General features: G+C 35.8%; 1 protein-coding gene and 1 pseudogene across 23 annotated transcripts in view; both read right to left on the reverse strand.

Moving 5' to 3' along the window:
* The window catches only part of Erc1 (ELKS/RAB6-interacting/CAST family member 1), a 502,961-nt gene that overhangs the window by 464,421 nt on the left and 17,423 nt on the right, over positions 1 to 21,117 (reverse strand). For all 23 annotated transcript variants that reach the window (XR_005731973.2, XM_040281166.2, XM_040281167.2 and 20 more), the window contains exon 2: positions 6,023 to 6,834. Coding sequence is in view for 22 of the 23 variants with exons in the window: in XM_040281166.2 (XP_040137100.2) it covers positions 6,023 to 6,691 (669 nt within the window). In the remaining variant the exon portion in view is untranslated. The remainder of the gene's footprint in view (positions 1 to 6,022; positions 6,835 to 21,117) is intronic.
* LOC144364987 (NADH dehydrogenase [ubiquinone] 1 beta subcomplex subunit 9 pseudogene) lies at positions 10,101 to 18,525 on the reverse strand (annotated as a pseudogene).

A 21,117-nucleotide genomic window follows, 5' to 3' on the forward strand; every position in this document is an offset into this window, starting at 1 on the left:
AGAAGTGTGGGACATAAAATCAGCTGGGTATTTTAGAAACAATCTTCTATAAGGATCCCATAATAATAAACCACACACATCAGGCAATTCTAAGCAAATGTGTTTTACATTTGCTAGAATTCTAGACCAAGATTTCTGTAGCCCAATGAGATCAAACATTCAGAATGGACTCAAACACCAGTCTCAAACTGAAATGGGGAAATTTATTTAATTACTGAAATCCTGTTAAACAATCTTCTTTATAAAATGGAAGATGACAGACCTCTGAGGACTACTGAGGGTATAATGAATGAAGAATTTAATTAGGACCCACTGCTGGCTGACTATAATCTATTAATTAGCATTCTCACTCTCTATATCTCATTACAGTGTTTCACTTTACTTTAAAATTGCACCCTTTGTTTTTTGGACTAAAGTTATACAATTTTAGGATTGTCTGTTAATTATAGTGGGTGCAGGAAATATATTCCTGCCAGAATTGGTGTTTAATTAGAGCAAGGGGCGGACTCTAGATAAGGCAGTACTCACCCTTCTTCTGCACATATGGTTTTTTTGGCATGAAAATCCTGTGGACTGCTTCTCTTGCACTGAAGTGCTAAGTACCCACAATTGTCTTTTCAGAGATTCAAATATTTTGCCTCTGAATGTAGCTTGATAACTGGAAAGGATACTGCATTTGTTTTTTTCCCCAAAGCTTCTGACATATAGGTATAAAAATATGCCTCAATTAATATCAAAATCAACAAGCATCCCAGTAACTTTTCCTCAATAAACTGCAATAAACTGGACTTTGCCAAGTCACCTAATAAGAAAAACAATCTTCTCTATGGGCATTATTTTCAGAATCATCAGCAAGATAAGCCTGGGATTAGCTAATTCACTAATATATCCAGGAACCCCAATCACTTTCAATTTTATAGGTTTGCGCACACACACACACACACACACACACACACACACACACACACACACAGAGAAAATCTATATTAGAAAGGTGGAGCATTTTAAAGAGAAGTATGTATTCATATGTAAATTTTTCACAATATTCTCTTATTTTGCTCTGGTTTTTGCTATTGTTTTCTTTGTTTGCAGAGCTGGGAATTGAACCCAGGGTCACTTTACCACTGAGCTACATACCCAGTCCTTTTTTTTTTTTTTTTTTAAATATATATATATATATTTTTTAGTTGTCAATGGACCTTTATTTTGCTCATTTATATGTGGTGCTGAGATCGAACCCAGTGCCTCACACATGCTAGGCAAGCACTCTACCACTGAGCTACAACCTCAGCCCTCCAGACCTTTTTTAATTTTTTTTTTTTTTAATTTTAAGACAGGATGTTGCTAAATTGCTGAATCTGGTCTCAAACTTGCAATCCTCCTGACAGCCTCCTGAGTAGCTGGGATTATGGGTGTGTACCACCACAGCCACCTACGATATTTTTTTATAATAAGACGGTGATTTACACACTTTAAAATTAAATGGAGGGCTGGGGATGTGGCTCAAGCGGTAGCGCGCTCGCCTGGCATGCGTGTGGCCCGGGTTCGATCCTCAGCACCACATCCAAACAAAGATGTTGTGACCGCCGAGATAACTAAAAAATAAATATTAAAAAAAAAAAAATTAAATGGAACTCTGTTTTTTTTTATTAAAACACATTTGAGATTGGACAATATTCAATTATAATGTTTGTCTAAATACATATAACCAATTTCATACATACACTACAAACTTATCAATATTGTTTAAAAAAAGGACTTCACACCCTAAGAACATAAGATACAGTTTCTAATACCTATGCTACACTGATACTTCATCACAAGACTGAAGAATACAAACTCATTTTTTCCTCTTCTAACATTTATAACCCAATACTACACAATAAAACTGAGAAGGTACAATTACTTTATAACAATGAATAATATATTTTTGGCTTTATATTCTCTTTTCTGTCAACTAAATAAAATGTATTTTCATTTTGCTATCACATATCATTTGAGTATTTATCTTGTGAGTCAATGGTTCACTATGTGAGGATACATCAAAATCACCTTGAGGGCTTTCCTTTCCTTTCTTTCCTCTCCTACTTACCCCTTTTTTTTCTTTTCTCTTGTGTTACTAGGGCTTGAACCCAGGGGCACTCTAACATTAAGCTACATTCCCAGTCCTTTTTTTATTTTTTATTTTGAAACCAACTCTTGCTAAATTACCAAGACTGGCCTTGAACTTATGATCCTCCTGCCTCAGTCTCCCAAATAGCTGGGATTACAGGTCAGGATTATAAGCGTGCACCACTGGTCCACCTTACAGGGCTCTTTTGAACTACATCTCTAAAATTTTAATACTCTTTTCCCTATATACACCACATCCACTGGGATCACTGTTATAGATAATGATCAAGTATGTTGCATCCCTAACATTACAGGAAAAAGGACAAGAAGCATAGAGAGAATGGTCCTTTGTTTCTTGGGGCTCAAGATCTGAGATTATAGGTCAGTGATAAAGCACTTGGCCTAGCATGTGCAAGAATGTGGATTCAAATCAACACTGAAAAAAAAATTTCTTTTTTGAGCTCAAAAGTGACACTACAGAAACATCACAATTCAGTGGCATATGGGCAAGAGATAAGTTTAAGAATTGAATGTATTAGCCAAGCATGGTGGGGCACACCTATAATCTTAGCTATTCAAGAAAATAAAGCAGGATAACAAGTTCAAGGTCGTACTCAGCAACTTAAGACCCTGTCTCAAAATCAAAAATAAAACATAAAGGGCTGGGGATGCATCTCAGTGGAAGAGCACCTCTGGATTCAATCCCAGTACCATTAAAAAAAATAGATTAATTAGTATATACTAAATTCTAAAAATCATGAAAACACCTGAGAAGCTTGTTTAAAATACAAGTTCCAAACTCTGTTCTCAGAGGTTTTTATTTCGTTAATATTCAGTAAGATCTAGAAATCTAGGTTTTAAACAAATATAACTACTAAAAATGATGTATCTGAGCCAGCATTTAGGTAACCCCTCTCCTTATGTTTAGAATCTATCACTGAAGTCTATTTCAGTTCTTTTCTTCCTTTGCACAACCTTAAAGTCTTAATAAGTCAAACTCACAGAATTTTCTAAGAAATATTTTTTTAATATTTATTTTTTAGTTTTCGGCAGACACAACATCTTTGTTTGTATGTGGTGCTGAGGATCGAACCCGGACCACATGCATGCCAGGCAAGCGCGCTACCACTTGAGCCACATCCCCAGCCCCAAGAAATATTTTTTTAAAGAACATGCTCTCACAGTTGGGGTTGTAGCTTAGCAGTAAAGTTTGGGTTTGATTCTCAGCACCACATATAAATAAACAAATATTTTTTAAAAAACAAAAGGTCTGCCAACAAAAAAAAATAAATAAAAAAAATTTTTTAATGTACTCTTATTTTGTAAGGCCAGGTGTCTAACAGAAATACTTAAGAATATTAAAGCATTAAAATTTTAAGTAATGACAAATTTAATTACCAGTTAAAAAGTAAAAGAACAATAGTTTGGGGTTATAACATACCTGAGAAATTAAATTATAAAATTAAATTATATTAAATTATAATGTTTGGAGGGAGGTGGCGCCAGGGGTTGAACTCTGGGATACAGGATCACTGAGCCACATCCCTAGCCCTATTTTGCATTTTATTTAGAGACAGGGTCTCACTGAGTTGCTTAGTTCCTCACAGTTACTGAAGCTGGCTTTGAAATCGTGATTCTCTTGCCTCAGCCTCCCAAGTCACTGGGATTACTAGCATGCACTACCATGCCCAGAGTAAATGAGATTTTTAACCTACCATATTATCTAGTATAAACACAATGGAAAAGTACATAGGCATGATAAACAATTACATATAAAGAGATTTAATATATAGGAGAAATGTCGTTGGCTAAAATAAGGTCACAGAATAACACTCGTAATATTTCACTCATGCAAAATTTCTTATGTTTCTTTAACAAGAAACATCAAAATATTTAGGGCTATTGTGAAGTTATTAGTAGATGGGAGGATATGGGGTAAATTTTACTTTCCATTTTTCTGTATTCATCTTATGACCAAAAATCAAATCTGGAAAAGCAGGTCTGTAGCTTTAACATACAAAATTCAATTTACCTTGAGATCTTCCAGTACTCAAAACAGATCTGAATGCCTAAACTAAGCATGATTAGCAGAATAGTTAAGACAATCATGCCAGGTCAGGGGGCACATGCCTGTAATCCTTGGAGACTCAGAAGGCTGAGGCAAGAGGATCCAGAGTGTGAGAGCAGCCTGAGCAACTTGGCAAAACTCTATCTCAAAATAAAAAGGGCTTGATGGTAGGAACTCCTGTGATTCAATTCCTAGTACTGAAAAAACTAAAAGACACAGATCATTTCTAATTCTCTCTGTATTTCATGGAATCACTTAAGAAAAATGCAGAAATTTAGTTGTTTATTACTTTCTTTATAATTCTTATTAGCCTAACTCAAAAATAAGTTTAATAACAACAACGAGGTAGCTACTTTAAAATTCTCCTCTAAGCTGGGTGCAGTGCCACACACCTATAATTCCAGCATTTCAGGAGGTTGAAATCACAAGTTCAGCGACAGCCTCAGCAACTTAGCAAGTTCCTAAGGAACTCAGTGAGACCCTGTCTCTAAATAAAATATATTTTTTAGGGGTTAGGGTTGTGTCTCAGTGGTAGAGTGTTCACCTAGCACATGCGAGGCACTGAGTTCAATCCTCAGCACCATGTAAAAATAAATAAATAAAATATTTTAAAATATGTGTGTGTGTGTGTGTGTGTATGTATATATATATATATATATATATATATATTTTTTTTTTTAAGGGCTGGGGATATGGCTCTGTGGTTAAGTGCCCCTAGGTTCAATCTCCAGTACCAAAAAAAAAAAGAAATTCTCTAAAGAAATGATAGTTTTTTTAAGGGTAAGTAATCCAACCTCCCAAATTTAAGATATGTTCTAAAAGTATTTTAAACAAAAAGTATTTTAAGATTTTAATTACCATAGGCTAAATATAATTTGCTCACATATTTGATTTCATGAGCTGTTGCACAGTATGACACAACTATAGCCAAACATCAACTATAACCTGAGATAGTCCAGAAAAGTAAATAAATTATTTTTTTCATACAGTGTCTAAGACAGCACTTGGCTCTTCTTTTTCTTTCTTTCTTTCTTCCTTTTTTTTTCTTTTTTTTTCCCCCTTAATTTTGAGACAGGATCTCACCAAGTTATGTAGGATCTCGCTAAATTACTAAAGCTGCTCTAGAATTTGTAATCCTCCTGCCTCAGACTCCCGGGCTGCTGGGATTACAGGTGTGAGCACACCCGAAAGCACTTCGTTCTAAAACTGAAAAATTATGTGATTATAATGCCTACACATATTATCTTATCAAAACAATCAATTGTACCAAGTTGCCTTTCCTCCACCTTAAATTTAGAAAAATCAAAGAATAACAAAAACAACATCAACATCCTGAAGTAAAACTTACATGAATATCAACAAAAAGATGTTACTCATTTTAAGTACCTAATTAAGATTTACATCATTAATTTTTTAAAAGTAATATCTGTTCTTTAATAACATATTGGCTTACTTCTGATAGTTTTTAAAAAGACTGATTTTTTTTACATTATGACCAATCTTACTGGTATATTTTACACTTAAATAATCAAAATAATTTTGGTAATGGATGTTAGAATGTGTGGCAATACTCTATTCTCACAGAATTGAGAGAATATTGTATTTTTGTATTTTAAAAAAAATACAGTAAGTGAAAAAGAATTGAAGAAAAACAAGTAATAAGGGGGAAAAGCAGACATAAAAGCAAATCTGGAAAAGGCTGAGAAAGAAAAGACAGAAAATACTAAAATAGATAGGATTAAGAAAGATAAATGAACTAACAAGGGGAAAAAAAAGACTGACTTATTTTATTCATATACATGAATTCAGCCAATAAAGACAGACAACACATATAAAACTAACCTGGTTTTCTTCCTGCACGACTCTATACTGTTCCTTCCAAATGGTGATTTTGGAAGCTTCATCTTTTCGAAGGGCTCGCTCTTTCTTCAACTCTGGGCTCCAGAAGGTCTTGATACTATTCATTGAAGAACTCAATTTACTCTCCTTTACTTCCACATCCTTCCGCAAGAGATCATTTTCCCTTAACACTTCTTTTAGCTGTGACTGCAGATCCATGATTGTATTATCTCTTGCCTGACGAAGAGAGTGAGGTACAGTGGATGCCATACTCACAGGAGGGAGGTGATGCTCTCCAAATGCTATGGTGTCACTAGCAACCCCACTGCTGGCTATGTTGGGACTACTGCCCATAGCAGTCATCCTAACACCATAAGGCAGACGTCCCCCAGAACGGCCAAGCGTCATGGTGCTTTTTGGTGTTTCTGAACCCACATTTTCATGGTCACTTAAGTACATAGGGCCAGATGTAGCATAGGCAGCATTTAAGGATTGTATATTCTCCATTGAAAGGGTTTTCCCACTGCCACCTCCAACACTGCCTCCAGAACTCCCTCCAGTACTATTGGTTCGACGATGACCTAAGCGAGGGGAACGGGGAAGCCTAGGTGAACGCCCAGGGCTCTGGTTGCTTGGTTCCACCTTCCCAACTGAGCGAGCACTTCCATACATGGTTGCAAGGTGAACTTAGGTGCCACGAAAGATGTAAAGCAGAAAACAAAAACGGAGAGATTTCTCTATGGCTGTAAGTCAGCTTAAGGCTATCAGAAATATCAGGTCACCAGCTGTCCAATCTTGAATATCTTACACCATATCTGTAAAGAAAAGATCATACATTAAATCCTCTTATAATAAATATTCCCCTTCTCAGAAACTTCCCATTTCCCCTTCTATCATTTATATACTCATGGATTCAAAATGTGATTACAGCACAATGTATTTCACAGTAAATGCCACTGTAAAAATGTTTTATGTGTCTCAAGACCATATACCACACAACTGAAAAAGAAAAAGAAGTTTAAGATTAAAAAAAAGAAATAAAGCTCTAAACTATACTACAGAGCAATAGTAACAAAAACAGCATGGTACTGGCACCAAAACAGGCCAATAGACCAATGGTACAAATAGAGGACACAGAGATTAACCCACAAAAATCACAACTACCTTATATTAGACAAAGGTGCCAAAAGCATGCACTGGAGAAAGGATAGCATCTTCAACAAACGGTGCTGAGAAAACTGGAAATCCATATAGAACATAATGAAATTGAATCCCTATCTCTCACCATGCACAAACGTTAACTCAAAATGGATCAAGGATCTAGGAATTAAACCAGAGACTCTACATCTAATAGAAGAAAAAGTAGGCCCTAATCTCCATCACGTGGAACTAGGCCCCAATTTCCTTAATAAGACGCCTATGGCACAAGAATTAAAACCAAGAATCAACAAATGGGATGGATTCAAACTAAAAAGTTTTTTCTCAGCAAGAGAAATAATATGTGAGGTCAGTAGGGAGCCTACATCCTGGGAACAAATTTTTACCTCTCACACATCAGATAGAGCGCTAATCTCCAGGATATATAAAGAGCTCAACAAGATAAACACCAAAAAACAAATAATCCAATCAATGAATTGGTCAAGGACTGAACACACACTTCTCAGAAGAGGATATACAATCAATCAACAAATATACAAAAAAATGCCCATCATCTCTAGCAATCAGATGACAGCCATGATGAAGACAAACAATAAGTGCTGGCAAGGATGTGGGGGCGGGGGGGGGTGGGGGGGAGTTACACTCATACACTGCTGGTGGGACTGCAAATTGGTGCAGCCAATTTGGAAAGCAGTATGGAGATTCCTTGGAAAGCTTAGAATGGAACCACCATTTGACCCAGCTATTCCTCTTCTCATACTATACCCAAAGGACCTAAAAACAGCATATTACAGAGACACAGCCACATCAATGTTTATAGCAGCACAATTCACAATAGCTAAACTGTGGAGCCAACCTAGATGTCCTTCAGTGGATGAATGGATAAAACAAAAAATGTGGCATTTTTACACAATGGAATATTACTCAGCACTAAAAAATAACAAGATCATGGCATTTGCAGGAAAATGGATGGCATTATAGCAGATTATGCTAAGAGAAGTTAGCTAGTCCCAAAAAAACAAATACCGAATGTCTTCTCTGATACAAGGGGATAACTCAAAATGGATAGGGAGGAAGAGCATGGGAAGAAAATTACCTCTAGATAGGGAAGAGGGGTGGGAGGGAAAAGGAGGGAGAGGGGAATTGCATGGATGGTGGAAGGAGACCCTCATCGCTGTACAAAATACATGTAGGAAGATGTAAATTTAATGTCAACATATCTTGACAGAAATATGATAAATTGTGGTATAAAGGAGTATTAAGAATTGTAAATTGGGAGTTCATAACCCACTTCAATCTAATGTATGAAATATGATATGTCAAGAGCTTTGTAATGTTGTGAACAACCAATAAAAAAAAGAAAAAAACAAAAAAAAGAATTGTAATGCAAATAATAAGAGAACTCATAAAATAAATGATAAAAAATTTAAAAATGAAAGAAAAAAAGAAATAAAGCTCAATATTTGAACATGATTTTTCTTTTTAAAAAAAATTAAGATGTTGATGGACCTTTATTTTATTCATTTATTTATTTGTGGTGCTGAGAATCAAATCCAGTGCCTCACACATGCTAGGCAACAATCCCAACCCTGAATATGATTTTCTAACAAAGAACACAAGCTTATCAACTGACATATTATCAGAACCAGTAACAGAACTCAACATACTGGTCAGGAAGATGTTCAATTCATAAACATCAATACTTTTAGATATTGGCAACAACAATTTAAAAATGTAGATTCAAACTTTAAAAAATTCCATTCACAATACCAACAAAACTGTAAAAGTATTTTGATATAAATCCAACAAGATTTCAAGCATTTTTTTTTTTTTTTTTTTTTTTTTTGCAGGGGGTTGGAGGAGTGTAGCAGTATTGAGGATTGAACGCAGGGGCACCTAACCACTGAGTCACAACCCCAGCCCTATTTTGTATTTTATTTAGAGACAAAGTCTCACTGAGTTGCTTAGTGCCTCACTTTGACTGAGGCTGGCTTTTAATTTGTGATCCTTCTGCCTTATCCTCCAGAGCCACTGGGATTACAGGTGTGTGCCACCATGTCCAGCTTCAAACATTTTTGAGAAAGAAAAAAAAAACATAAAACTACTGAATGACATGAAAAAGTACCTGAAAGAAAAGTTATCCATGTTCACAGACATGAAGACAAACCCCATAAAGCTGTTCTTCCCCAACTGTTAAGCACAATCCCAATGAAAATCTCTAGAGAATTTTTCACGTAATTCAAAAAAACAGAAGCTAAAATTCACATGGAGGAGTAAAGGTTCAAGAATAACCAAAATAATCATAAACATTTGGACAAAAAAGGAAGGTATATCCCCAAACAGCAAGAGAAATTATAGATTTATAATCCAAAAATCTCTTTAAGATAAATTCTTCTATAAAGTTTTAATTAGAATTAAAAAAAAGATAAATTCTTCTTTTTAACTCATTTAGAAGAAAAACCTGATCCACTCTAGTATGAGATTATGTACTGTTTATATATATACCACTTAGTGTGTCTATCAAAGTAATGTGTGTGTTAACAGGATACTGCAAAATGCCCACTAAACATTATGGCGAAACATTCTGGGCAAGAGACACACATCTGATCACCAGGATTTCTCACAAAAAAATTATAAAAACTATAGTAATTAAATTATAAAAGCTTTTATATTATTATAATAATGTTATATTATAATAATATATTTTAATATTACAATAATATCTTATATTATTATAAAGCTATAGTAATTAAAATTATAGTTCTATCCAAGGACTAGAGTCTAAATTATAGGATTTAGATTTTAAATATATGGGATTTTAATATTTACTAAACATAATATTTCAAAAAATGAAGAAAAGACAAATCATTCAATAAACAGTGTTTGAATAAGTGATATATTCGGAAAATAAACTGAACCCTACTTCTGACAGTATAATGAAATAAATTCCATGCATACTCAATTTTTTTAGTCTGTGAAAAGTACTAGGAGAAATTTAGGACAATATCCTTGTAAAGCTGAATTAGAATAAGGCTTTCTTAAGAACCAGAAAGTAAAAAACATAAAGAATGACAATTAATACGATTAATTATGTCAAAATGTTTCCTTCTTTCTAACTTTAGCTCTTTCACATGGGGTGTTTCCCATGTAGAAATTCTGTTTACAGATCTTACATACATGTTGAATATATTTTCACCTAGATATTCATCTCTTAATTTTTCTTATGGCATTTTATGAAATAACATTTCGTCACTTTTTCAGCAAATGGCTGAACTATGCTCCTCACCCCTAAGATTCATAAACTGAAGTCTTAAGCTTCAAACCTCAGAATGTTGATTATATTTACAGAGAGATGGTAATTTAAAAGGTAATTTAGGTTAAATGAAGTCATTGGGGTAGGCCCTAATCCAGTACAACTGGTATCCTTATAAAAAAAGACAGAACAGACCATGAGAAGACACCAGAGGAAAATGGCCATCTACAAGGCAATCAGAAGCTTCTGGAAGTAGTCAGCCATGCTGACACCTTGACCCCAGAATGAAAGACTCCAGAATGGTGAGAAAATAAATTGCAGTTAGCGTAAGCCACTCATTTTTCTTATGACAGCCCTACCAAACTAATACACCTCAACTTCTACACCAGAGGGAAATATAGAAATCAAAAGGAATTTTCTGGGTGTCCTCTTGTCATACATTCTTTTACATTAACATCCATCCTTAACTTGTTTTCTCCACTCTGATAAAAGAGCTAGTCTTTCCATGGAACTGCAGGACCTATGTGCTGAGCCTTCCTCAGAAACCTTATATAACAATTGATTTTCCTTTATGATGTTTTTGTAACTTCTGTTTATAATCTCCCATCTCTCAACTGCTTCACACTCTCCACTTGGTTTCTTTTATCATACTCTCCTTTTCTTGTCTTCCTCATTATTTGTTCATTCCTGCTTTAACTGTTTCTGATCTCCAGAGTTACATCTTCATCTCTGAAATATCATCCTTAGGGGATCACTTCTCCCTACCCCTACCAGCTTTAAATATAAACTGTATAATGATGACTCCAAATTTACACTTCCAGTTCTAACCCCTTCATTTGACAATCAGAACCATATACCCCACTATCTGGGTATCTCCAATTGTACTTCTCATTAGCAACAGTGCTCAGGATACATGGACAGAATAGTTTCTGTATTATCCTCTTTAGTACTGTTGCTCTAGTATCAAAGCATATTAAAAACACTATACTCAACTATTAAAACAAAAATGTGTCCAGAACTATTTCCTAAAGAGTCTAAATGTGCAGTAACAAAAATGCAACACATACTCTTCCAGTACATTTCACCGTAACAAGGGCTTTGTGAAATAATCAGTTCTCACTGTGTTCCTGAAAGTCACACATCCAAGGACTAGCAGGAAAATCGCAGGCTCATTCAGCTTGACTATTTAAATGGACAGCTTTGGATGAATAAATGAAACTCTTAGACCCTCAGCATTTTCATCAATGAAATGGACATAAGATCTTTTTCCAAGAAGAGCTAAGAAGATCAAATCACTGAGTGAGTATAAAATACCTGGGGTTCTTAGAAGGTTTTCAGTAAGCGTTAGTCATTACAATTGTAGGTGTTTATTTTACACATATTTTCACACATGTGGGAAAACTGAATGAAAAAGAGCAAACTACAGAATTTCTTGAAATAACAAGATTCCAGGAACAGACTATAGAATTATGGGACTGCTCTACAAAGATACAAAGGCAATTCAGTGGAGAAAGTCAATCATGTTCCCCACAAAAGGAGACTGGCACATTTTCACGGCCACCACAGTCCACCCCTTGTATCCCTTCTCCACAATGGCACAAGGAGCAGCTTTTGCTTGATTCCCACAGGGCTCTCTTTTTGAGAGGAAACAGAGAAGAGAAAAGTTACTGGAACAAACTACAGCTGCTGGTGGTCTGAGCTCATTTTCTCCCATCCCTACTATTCTAAATTCCACTCATCCTCATTTTTTACCTCAGCAGGTCTTGGTGGCTTACCTTATGTTGTGATTCAACTTTCATTCCTAAGGGCTATAAGCCCTCGGAATCATATTCATCTCAGGCCAGGACTGCTGCACATGTCCATTCGCAGTTAAAATGGGACAAAGTAGTATAAAAAAGAGCCCAGCTGGATCACCAAGGCTCTCCTCCCCCATTATGTTCATAATGTGAAAAATTACAATCTAAATGGTTATATATATTACTGGCTATACATGTTAAGGCAAAGCTACAAAATGAGATACAATCTGTAATGGGTCCTCAAAAATTGTTGTGTAACCAGAACCTCAGAAAACAGGGTCTTTGTAGATGTAGCCAAGTTAAGGTAATTTCATTAGAAAGGCCCTAAATGCTGGTTTGTTTGTTTTTAGATTAGAAAGGCCCTAAATGATTGATTTTTTGTTTGTTTTTTGGACCGAGGATTGAACCCAGGGATGCTTAACCCTAGCCACATCCCCAGGGTCTGAGACAGGGGTTAGAGACAGGGTCTGGCTGAGTTGCTAAGTGCCTCACTAAATTGCTGAGGCTAGCTTTGAGCTCACAATCCTCCTGCCTCAGCCTCCCGAGTTGTTGGGATTAAAGGTGCACACCAAAATGCACAGCTGAATGATGTCTTTATATGAGATAAGAAAGGAGATTCAAGCACAGAGATACACATTAGGAAGAAGGCGAGAGATCAGAATAATATGGCAACAAACCAAGCAAGCCGAGAATTGCCAGGGACCACCAGAAGCCAGGAAGAAAAAAGAAAAAATTATCTCCAGAATGTTCGGAGAAAACAAGGCTTTGAGGACATTTTTTTCCAGTGGGTGGAGTGGGGAGCTACTGGGGATTAAACCCAAGGACACACTACAACTAAACTACATTGCCAGTCCTTTTCTGAGATAGCACTTCACTGCCTCAATCTCCCCTGGGATTAAAGGCATGGGCCAATACATCTTGGCTCTCACAGACCTCTAGCTCTGGAACTATGAGAACGAACTTGACATAATTTGTTACAAGTACCCTAAGAAATTAACTTATTATCTCACTGTAAATGATGATGTATCCAGGAGGGGTGGTGCAGACTGTAATCACAACTATTCAGAAGGCTGAGACAAGGGGATCACAAGTTCAAGGCCAGCCAAAGCAATTTAGCAAAACCATGCCTCAAAATAAAAAAAGGGCTTTAGAGTGCTCCTGGGCTCAATCTTCAGTGCAGCAAAAAAATGAATAAATATATAAATGATGATGTGGTTTCATCCTCAATGTGTGGAAAAATATTTCCAAGAGAAAACAGAAAAAAATTATAAACACAGATTCCCTCCACATTAAAAAGAAAAACATGCACTTGTAATCCCAGTGGCTCAGGATGCTGAGGCAGGAGGATTGTGAGTTCAAAACCAGACTCAGTAATTTAGTGAGGTCCTAAGCAACTGAAACTGTCTCTAAATAAAATACAAAAAAGGGCTGGGGATGTGGTTCAGTGGTTATGTGCCCCTGGGTTCAATCCCCAAAACAAAACAAAAAAAAATGTTATGGCAGGTTACATAACCTAGATAGTAACATTTTTAACAATGATTTTGCTTTCTCATATACCTGCAGAAACTACACATTTATCTTTGTAAGAACACACTATTTTTATAATCAGGACTAAATTAAAAAACTATTCAAGAATGGGTAGATTAAAGATATCCAACAAATTGTATACTGTTCTAAGTACTATAAGGGTCAAGATATTAAAAACATTTATTGTACAACTTCTACAATAAAACCAGGATATTTTCCTTGTAGCCAAATGTAATGAATTCTCTTTACTTCTATTATATCTCATACTACTGACCACTAATCTTCAAACTCTCACATGAAGTCTCTGATCCTACTCTTCTGATTCTACTATCTCTCCAAGACAATCCCTTTGTCATACATTTTATTGGCTCCTTTTTCTCCACTTTTAATAATTTTTTTAAAGAGAGAGAGAATTTTTTTAATTTATTTTTTAGTTTTCGGCGAACACAACATCTTTGTTTGTATGTGGTGCTGAGGATCGAACCTGGGCCGCACGCATGCCAGGCGAGCGCACTACCCCTTGAACCATATCCCCAGACCCTCTTTCTCTACTTTTAAATGACTAGTATAGCTAACAGCTCTATTTTCAAACATGTTTTCACATTCTGTATTCATTTTTCCTGGGCAATCTCATCCACTATTGTTTCAATTAATGCTTATTTTACATAGATATTTAGTTTAAATTTTCTCAATCAATATTCCCACTGCTGACCTTTCTTTTGGACTGCAGACCTACCACATACTAAACATTGCTGTCAAGATGATCCACAGGCAACTCATCAGTTCTAAATAAACATATTTTCTCTAAAACACATCTTTTCTCCTATGTTCCCTGGCTGAACAAAATTCATTTTGACTCCTTCATTCAACTTCCATTAATTAATCCATCACTATGTACCATAAATTCTTATCTTTGTAATATATATAATTCATTTCCAAACCTTCAGCTACAACTTCATCCAGTCTGGACAAGACTATTAAAACAAACTTTTAAGTGGCCTCCTTTACTGTACGGTCTTCTTTTCCTTTTTTTTTTTTTAATATATTTATTTTTTATTTTTATGTGTTTTTGAGGATCGAACCCAGGGCCCCACGCATGCCAGGTGAGCGAGCTACCACTTGAGCCACATCCCCAGCCCTTCTTTTTCTAATCTATTGATGATGCCCAATTTTATTTTACAAGCCCAACATACTTAAGGAATGTAACACAGTGTAATCAATAACAGCCATTCACTATGATATAGAGATTCTGGAGTTAAGAGTCAGAGGCATATTGGAAACCCTAGAGGAGCAGTGCTGGTTTGATAAAAGTTCCATATTCACAGGACATGCCTATAATCTGTGACTCAGGCAGGAGGATGGCAAGTTCAAGGCCAGACTTAGCAACTTAGCAAGATCCTGTCTCAAAACAAAAATTAAAAAGGACTGAAAAGTGTAGCTCATGTTACCCCCTGGGTTCAATCCCAAATTCTAAAAAAACAAAAAAGACAGAAAATTTCCTTATTCTAAAGCTCTGTTTTTCCCCACCATACCTCTGTGAGAATCAATATGTTTTGTATGCCTTTTTATTTTTTTCCACATTTATTTTTACTAAGGCACGTGTATGTTCTATAACTTATTTCACTTGCAAGCATGAATAGTGAGGTGTCTATATCTCTCTTCTCTCTCTACATGGGCCACTCCTGGGGTCTTGTCACAATATGCTACCACAGTGAGGACAGATCACCTTCTTTCCTGGTAGGAGGCAAAGCTTCCATTTTAGGACCATCAAGTGGGGTTTCCTCCTGTAGCTGCTTAACCTCTCTCCCCCAGCTTTCCTTTCAGTTTTCTCCACTGCACTGTCTTGGCAAAGTAATCAGGATACAATGCCTTCTCAGAAAGATGCCAATGATTTAAACACTATTCTGGAATCTTGTAGCACTCATATCTCTCATAGGAGGTGGCCCCAGGAGAGTCAGGGATATGGGTACTGACTGTGCCAGAACTCTTCTTCTGCCTCCCTCAACCACTGGGTGGCATTCACTCTATGTTCTTCAAACCAGCCTCTCATCACACAAGCAAAGTACCAGTACTTGTCCCTGTGGACATACCATGACTCTAACGCAGCAGCCCCTTATAAAGCCACAACATCTTTGGCTGGTGGGTCAGAAAGGCACCCTGCACAAGAACACCATGATGCCCTGCTCTCCTTTAGAAGCCGCCTGCCTTTTCATTTTTGTTTTAGCATTTTTCTTTTACATGTCATATCACAAAATTCACCATTTCACTTTATAATTTATACAATGCAGTGGCTTTTAGTATCTGTAAGGGACTGATTCTAAGAACTCTCATGGATACCAAAATCCATAATACTCCAATCCCTCATTATAAAATGGTATATTTGAATGCCCATCCTCGCATTATACTTCAAATCATTTCTAAATCATTTATAATACCTAATATAATATAAATAATATGGAGGTAGTTGTGTTATTTAGAAAATAATGAAACAAGTGAGTACATATTCGATACAAATAACTTTTTTCTGAATATTTTTTATCAGCAGTTGGTTGAGATCTGCAAATGCAGAACCTGCAGATACAGAGAGCCAACTATATTCACAACCATCACCACTATCTAATTACAGAATATTTATCTCACTGAAGCCGGGGGTGGTACATGCCTGTAATCCCAGGGACTTGGAAGGCTGAGGCAGACCAGAGGACAGCAAATTCAAGGCCAGCCTCAGCAACCTAGCAAGAACTTGTTTCAAAATTTTAAAAAAGGGTGGAGGGGCAGTCCTAAGGAGTATAGTTCAGTAGCAGACCAATCTTGGATTCAATCTCCAGTACCATAAAAAATAAATATTAATATCATTGATAAAAAAGACCCCGCAAATCCATAAACACCAATTTCAAGTCCTCAGGCCCTGGCAACTAATAATCTATTTCCTAGATCTACAGCAGGGCCTATTCTGAACATTTCAAGTAAATGGAATCAAATAGTATGTGGTCTTCAGTGTGGAAAGTGGAAGAGGAATAGTTGTGAAGAGATCAATTATTTTCCCATCTAGGGTGTTTTCTTTTTTCTTTTTTTTTTTTTTTTAAAGAGAGAGTGAGAGAGGAAAGAGAGAGAGAGAGAGAGAGAGAGAGAGAGAGAGAGAGAGAATTTTTAATATTTATTTTTTAGTTCTCGGCGGACACAACATCATTGTTGGTATGTGGTGCTGAGGATCAAACCCGGGCCGCATGCATGGCAGGCGAGCGCGCTACTGCTTGAGCCATATCCCCAGCCCTAGGGTGTTTTCTTAATATCCTAAATCCTACTTTTCATATTCCTTATGTAACCTCAATGAATTTTTTTAATATTTATTCTTTAGTTGTAGTTGGACATAATACCTTTATTTTAATGATTTTTACATGGTGCTAAGGATCGAACTCAGGGCCTCACACATGCTAGGCAAGTGCTCTACCACTGAACTACAGCCCTCAATGAATTCTTAAAATAGAAAAACAACAAAACTGAATTCAGATCTGGTCACTAAAACTCCACTACCAAATTTATCAGGTAGGTCATGAAAAATACAAAAAGAATGCTCAAAATTTCCACTATCATTTTTCCCTATGAGAAAAGCATTGATTAAACAGTTAAGCACATACTAACAGAGAACATGTTCCCCAGCCTAGTCCCTCTACACCCACTCCAAATCCTAGAATATACTCAAAGGTCTAAAAATAAAAATACTTCTACACACAATAATTGTATGTAGCCTTTAATTCTCACTCTCCCCACAAATAGCTACAAGCATAATATGAAACTGCAGACAGCAGTCTCTCACTTGTTCCTCAGAGATGAGAAAGAAGGATAATATTAGCTCTCAATGACCTGGATCTCCAAAAGAACACCACATATTCATAAGACAAATTAGAAAATTCTTTGCCAGTAACCTATTCCAAGTTAATTACAACTGAATAGGCTGATATGGATGAGCTATGAGATATTCATAAGTTGAACAAGAAAATATAATACACTGCCCATTAGCTATTTAAAGTACCATAGGTAAAATTCTGACCTAAATCTCAAAATTACTAGTCCAACCTACTGCAATTAGCATGTATTATCAGAAAATGAGTTTAACTAAATATTATTTTTAAACATTTTTAAAGATTCTGCTCTGGCTGGGGTTGTGGCTCAGTGCTAGAACACTTGCCGAGCAGGTGTGAGGCACTGGGTTCCATTCTCAGCACCACATTAAATAAATAAAATAAATAAATAAATAAGCAAGCAAGCTTATTAAAAAAAAATTTTAAAAAAAAGAATCAAAAAAAAAAAAAAAAGATTCTGCTCATTTTCTCCAAGGGCCAGTAATATTACTAGGGGCAAGAAATATGCTGCTATCTTAAGCTCTCTATGAAAATATTAACAATAGACCAAAATTTACAAATCCCTTTTAAGTACAATCTGGCATAATCTTATCAATATTTGAAATGTGCATACCATTAGAACTACAAGTTTTACTTTTTAAAATATTCTCCATAAAATATTTTCACAGGTTAAAGAATATATGTGCAGGATGTTCAATTATTGTATTGTTTCAAGAAGAGAGAACAGTCAAGCAAGGTGATGCACACCTGAGTTGTAATCCCAGCAACTCAGGAGGCTGAGACAGGAGGAATGTAAGTTCAAAGCCAGCCTCACCAATTTAGAGACACCCTAAGCAACTTAGCAAGACCCTGTGTCGAAATAAAAATTTAAAAAAAAAAAAAAACCTTATATTTCCAACAAGGGATAGGTTAAACAAATTATGTTATCTCCAAATCTAAAATACAATTAATGAAATTTTCAAATAAGTGTATCTTGACATGCCAAGACAACTAGAATACAATGTGAGATAGAAAAGAAAATGTTACAGAATAATACAATCGTTTGAATAAAAAAAGGATAAACATAAGTGTCTGTGTACATACCAGAAAGTTAGATGGTAACAAGCTATTTCTTTTTTTTTTAATGATTTTTTTTTTTTTTTTTTTTAGTTGTAGTTGGACACAGTATCTTTTTTTTTATTTATTTATTTTTTTTAACTTGGTGCTGAGGATCCAATCCAGGGCCTCGAACATGCTAGGCAAGTGCTCTACCGCTGAGCCACAATCCCAGCCCCAACAAGCTATTTCTTTTCTTTTTTTGTTGCCCTCCTTAGGTGCTGGGGATAGAACCAATGATCTTATGGACGCTAGGCAAGCACTCTACCATTCAGCTACATTCCTAACTTCAGAAAGCCCAGATAGACACTTTTTCCCTTGCCTATATGTTTTAGGGGTTTTGTTTATTTTTGGTATCAGGGATTGAACCCAGGAAGCAAAACCACTGGGCCACATCCCCAGCCCTTTTTATTTATTTGGAGATAGGGTCTGGCTTTGAACTTGTAATCCTCCTGCCTTAGCCTTCCAAGTCACTGATTACACCTGGTTCTATATGCATTATTTTCTTTTTTTTTTTTTTCTTTTTTTGGTTCTTTAACAATGAGCATGTATTACTTTCACATTAAAAAAAATAGTCTGGGGCTGGGGTTGTAGCTCAGTGGTAGAGCACTTGACTAGCATGTGCGAGGCCCTGGGTTCGATCCTCAGCACCACATAAAAAAATAAATAAATAAAAATAAAGGTATTGTGTCCACCTACAACTAAAAAATATTTTTAAAAAAAACAGTCTCACTATATAGACTAAGGGTTTAAATAAGGACCTCACAGCACTCACTTAAAGTAGATGTCTCTGCTTCTTTACCCTCATGATATGATTTAATAATATGAAGTTTGCTAACACCATGCATCTGATTCTATGATCTTAATCTGATTCCCCTATATTGACTAGACATGCAAAACTACAGAAACACTGTCTCAGTGGCATATTCATCTGAAAGAGAACCATTGCTAGGAGCAACAATGATATTACCAATTTAAAGGAACAATCTTAACACTTGATGCTATTAGCATTTCATCCCTTTTTATGGAAGGGTGAGTAACTCAGTTACAATCAGGTTAATTACAGTTTTTAATAATTCTTATCAATCAGTTAATCAAGGTAATTGTAAGCTCCGTCAAAGTTCCCACCATTACAAATACTGGTCAAGAAGATATTTTAAAAAGTAAATACAAGGTTGCTAATCATAGTTGTTCTCTACTTATCTCAACAATTTTATGCCACTTAGTTCAAGAGTCTTCCCCCATAACACATTCTTATTAACATCCTGGGGTTTTTTTGTTGAGTGTTTTTTGTTGTTGTTGTTGTTTTTTGTGGAGTGTTTTGTTTTGTTTTGGCACCAGGGATTAAACCCAGGGGTACTTAACCATTGAGCCACATTCACCAACCCTTTTGATATTTTATTTAGAGACAGGATTTCAGTGAGTTGCTTAAGGCCTCACTGAGTTGCTGAAGCTGGCTTTGAACTTGCAATCCTCTGCCTCAGCATCCTGAAAGGCTGGAATTACAGGTATTTACCACCACGCCCAGCTAAAATCCTGGGTTTTTAAAATCCTAAAATATCAAATGGTAATGTTCATCAGCTTGCATTTATACCACATCTCATCATAAATTATGATCAATTCAACAAAAGTTCAACAAATTTTACCACAAATATCAGCCAGGTATGGAACTACATGCCTATAGTCCCAGCTACCAGGGAGGCTAAGTTAAGATCACTTGAGCACAGCAGTTCCAGACCTGCCAAAGCAATACAGTGAGACCCTGATCTTAAAAACTACATTATGGACCTGTTCATAAATATTATTCACAAACCCGAACTCCAAAAACATGAAAATCCAAAATTTTGTAACTAATGTGGAGGCAAAACCAGAACTGAACCAATACAAAAATACCAAAGTATCTGATGAAGGAATTAGGAAGTATCTCCTGAAACTCCTTAAAAAGTTAGGTAATAGATAGTAATATGCATCGTATCACCTTCCTACAACTGAGAAATTCAAAGATTCTGGATTAAAAGATCTTCAACATCCACCTGTATCATTGGTTAAGGTTTAAAACTGACATCATTTTTCATAAATAAAGAAACTTATAATGAGAAAGCTGTAAAAAGAAGTTCTAATTCTGTAATATTTTATTTTTTAAGGTAGGCAATAAGTACACTGTTACAAATTATATAATTCTTCTTTTGCAAGTAGGAAACATTTCATATTTTTTAAAAGTACGAAAAATTATAGGTATCAGAGAACTTTTTCTTTCCTAAAAGTATTTGGAAGGCAAAAAATTTGAAAATGAGTTAAGGATCTTAAGGATATTCATATCTTTTCAGGCAGCATGGTTGACATAAACTTGTAATCCTAGCTGCTCCTGAGGCTGAGGAGGGCAAGTTCAAGGTCAAAGTCAAGGTC

This window comes from Ictidomys tridecemlineatus, chromosome 6, assembly GCF_052094955.1.
Source record: "Ictidomys tridecemlineatus isolate mIctTri1 chromosome 6, mIctTri1.hap1, whole genome shotgun sequence".
In the NCBI taxonomy this organism is placed as follows: domain Eukaryota; kingdom Metazoa; phylum Chordata; class Mammalia; order Rodentia; family Sciuridae; genus Ictidomys; species Ictidomys tridecemlineatus.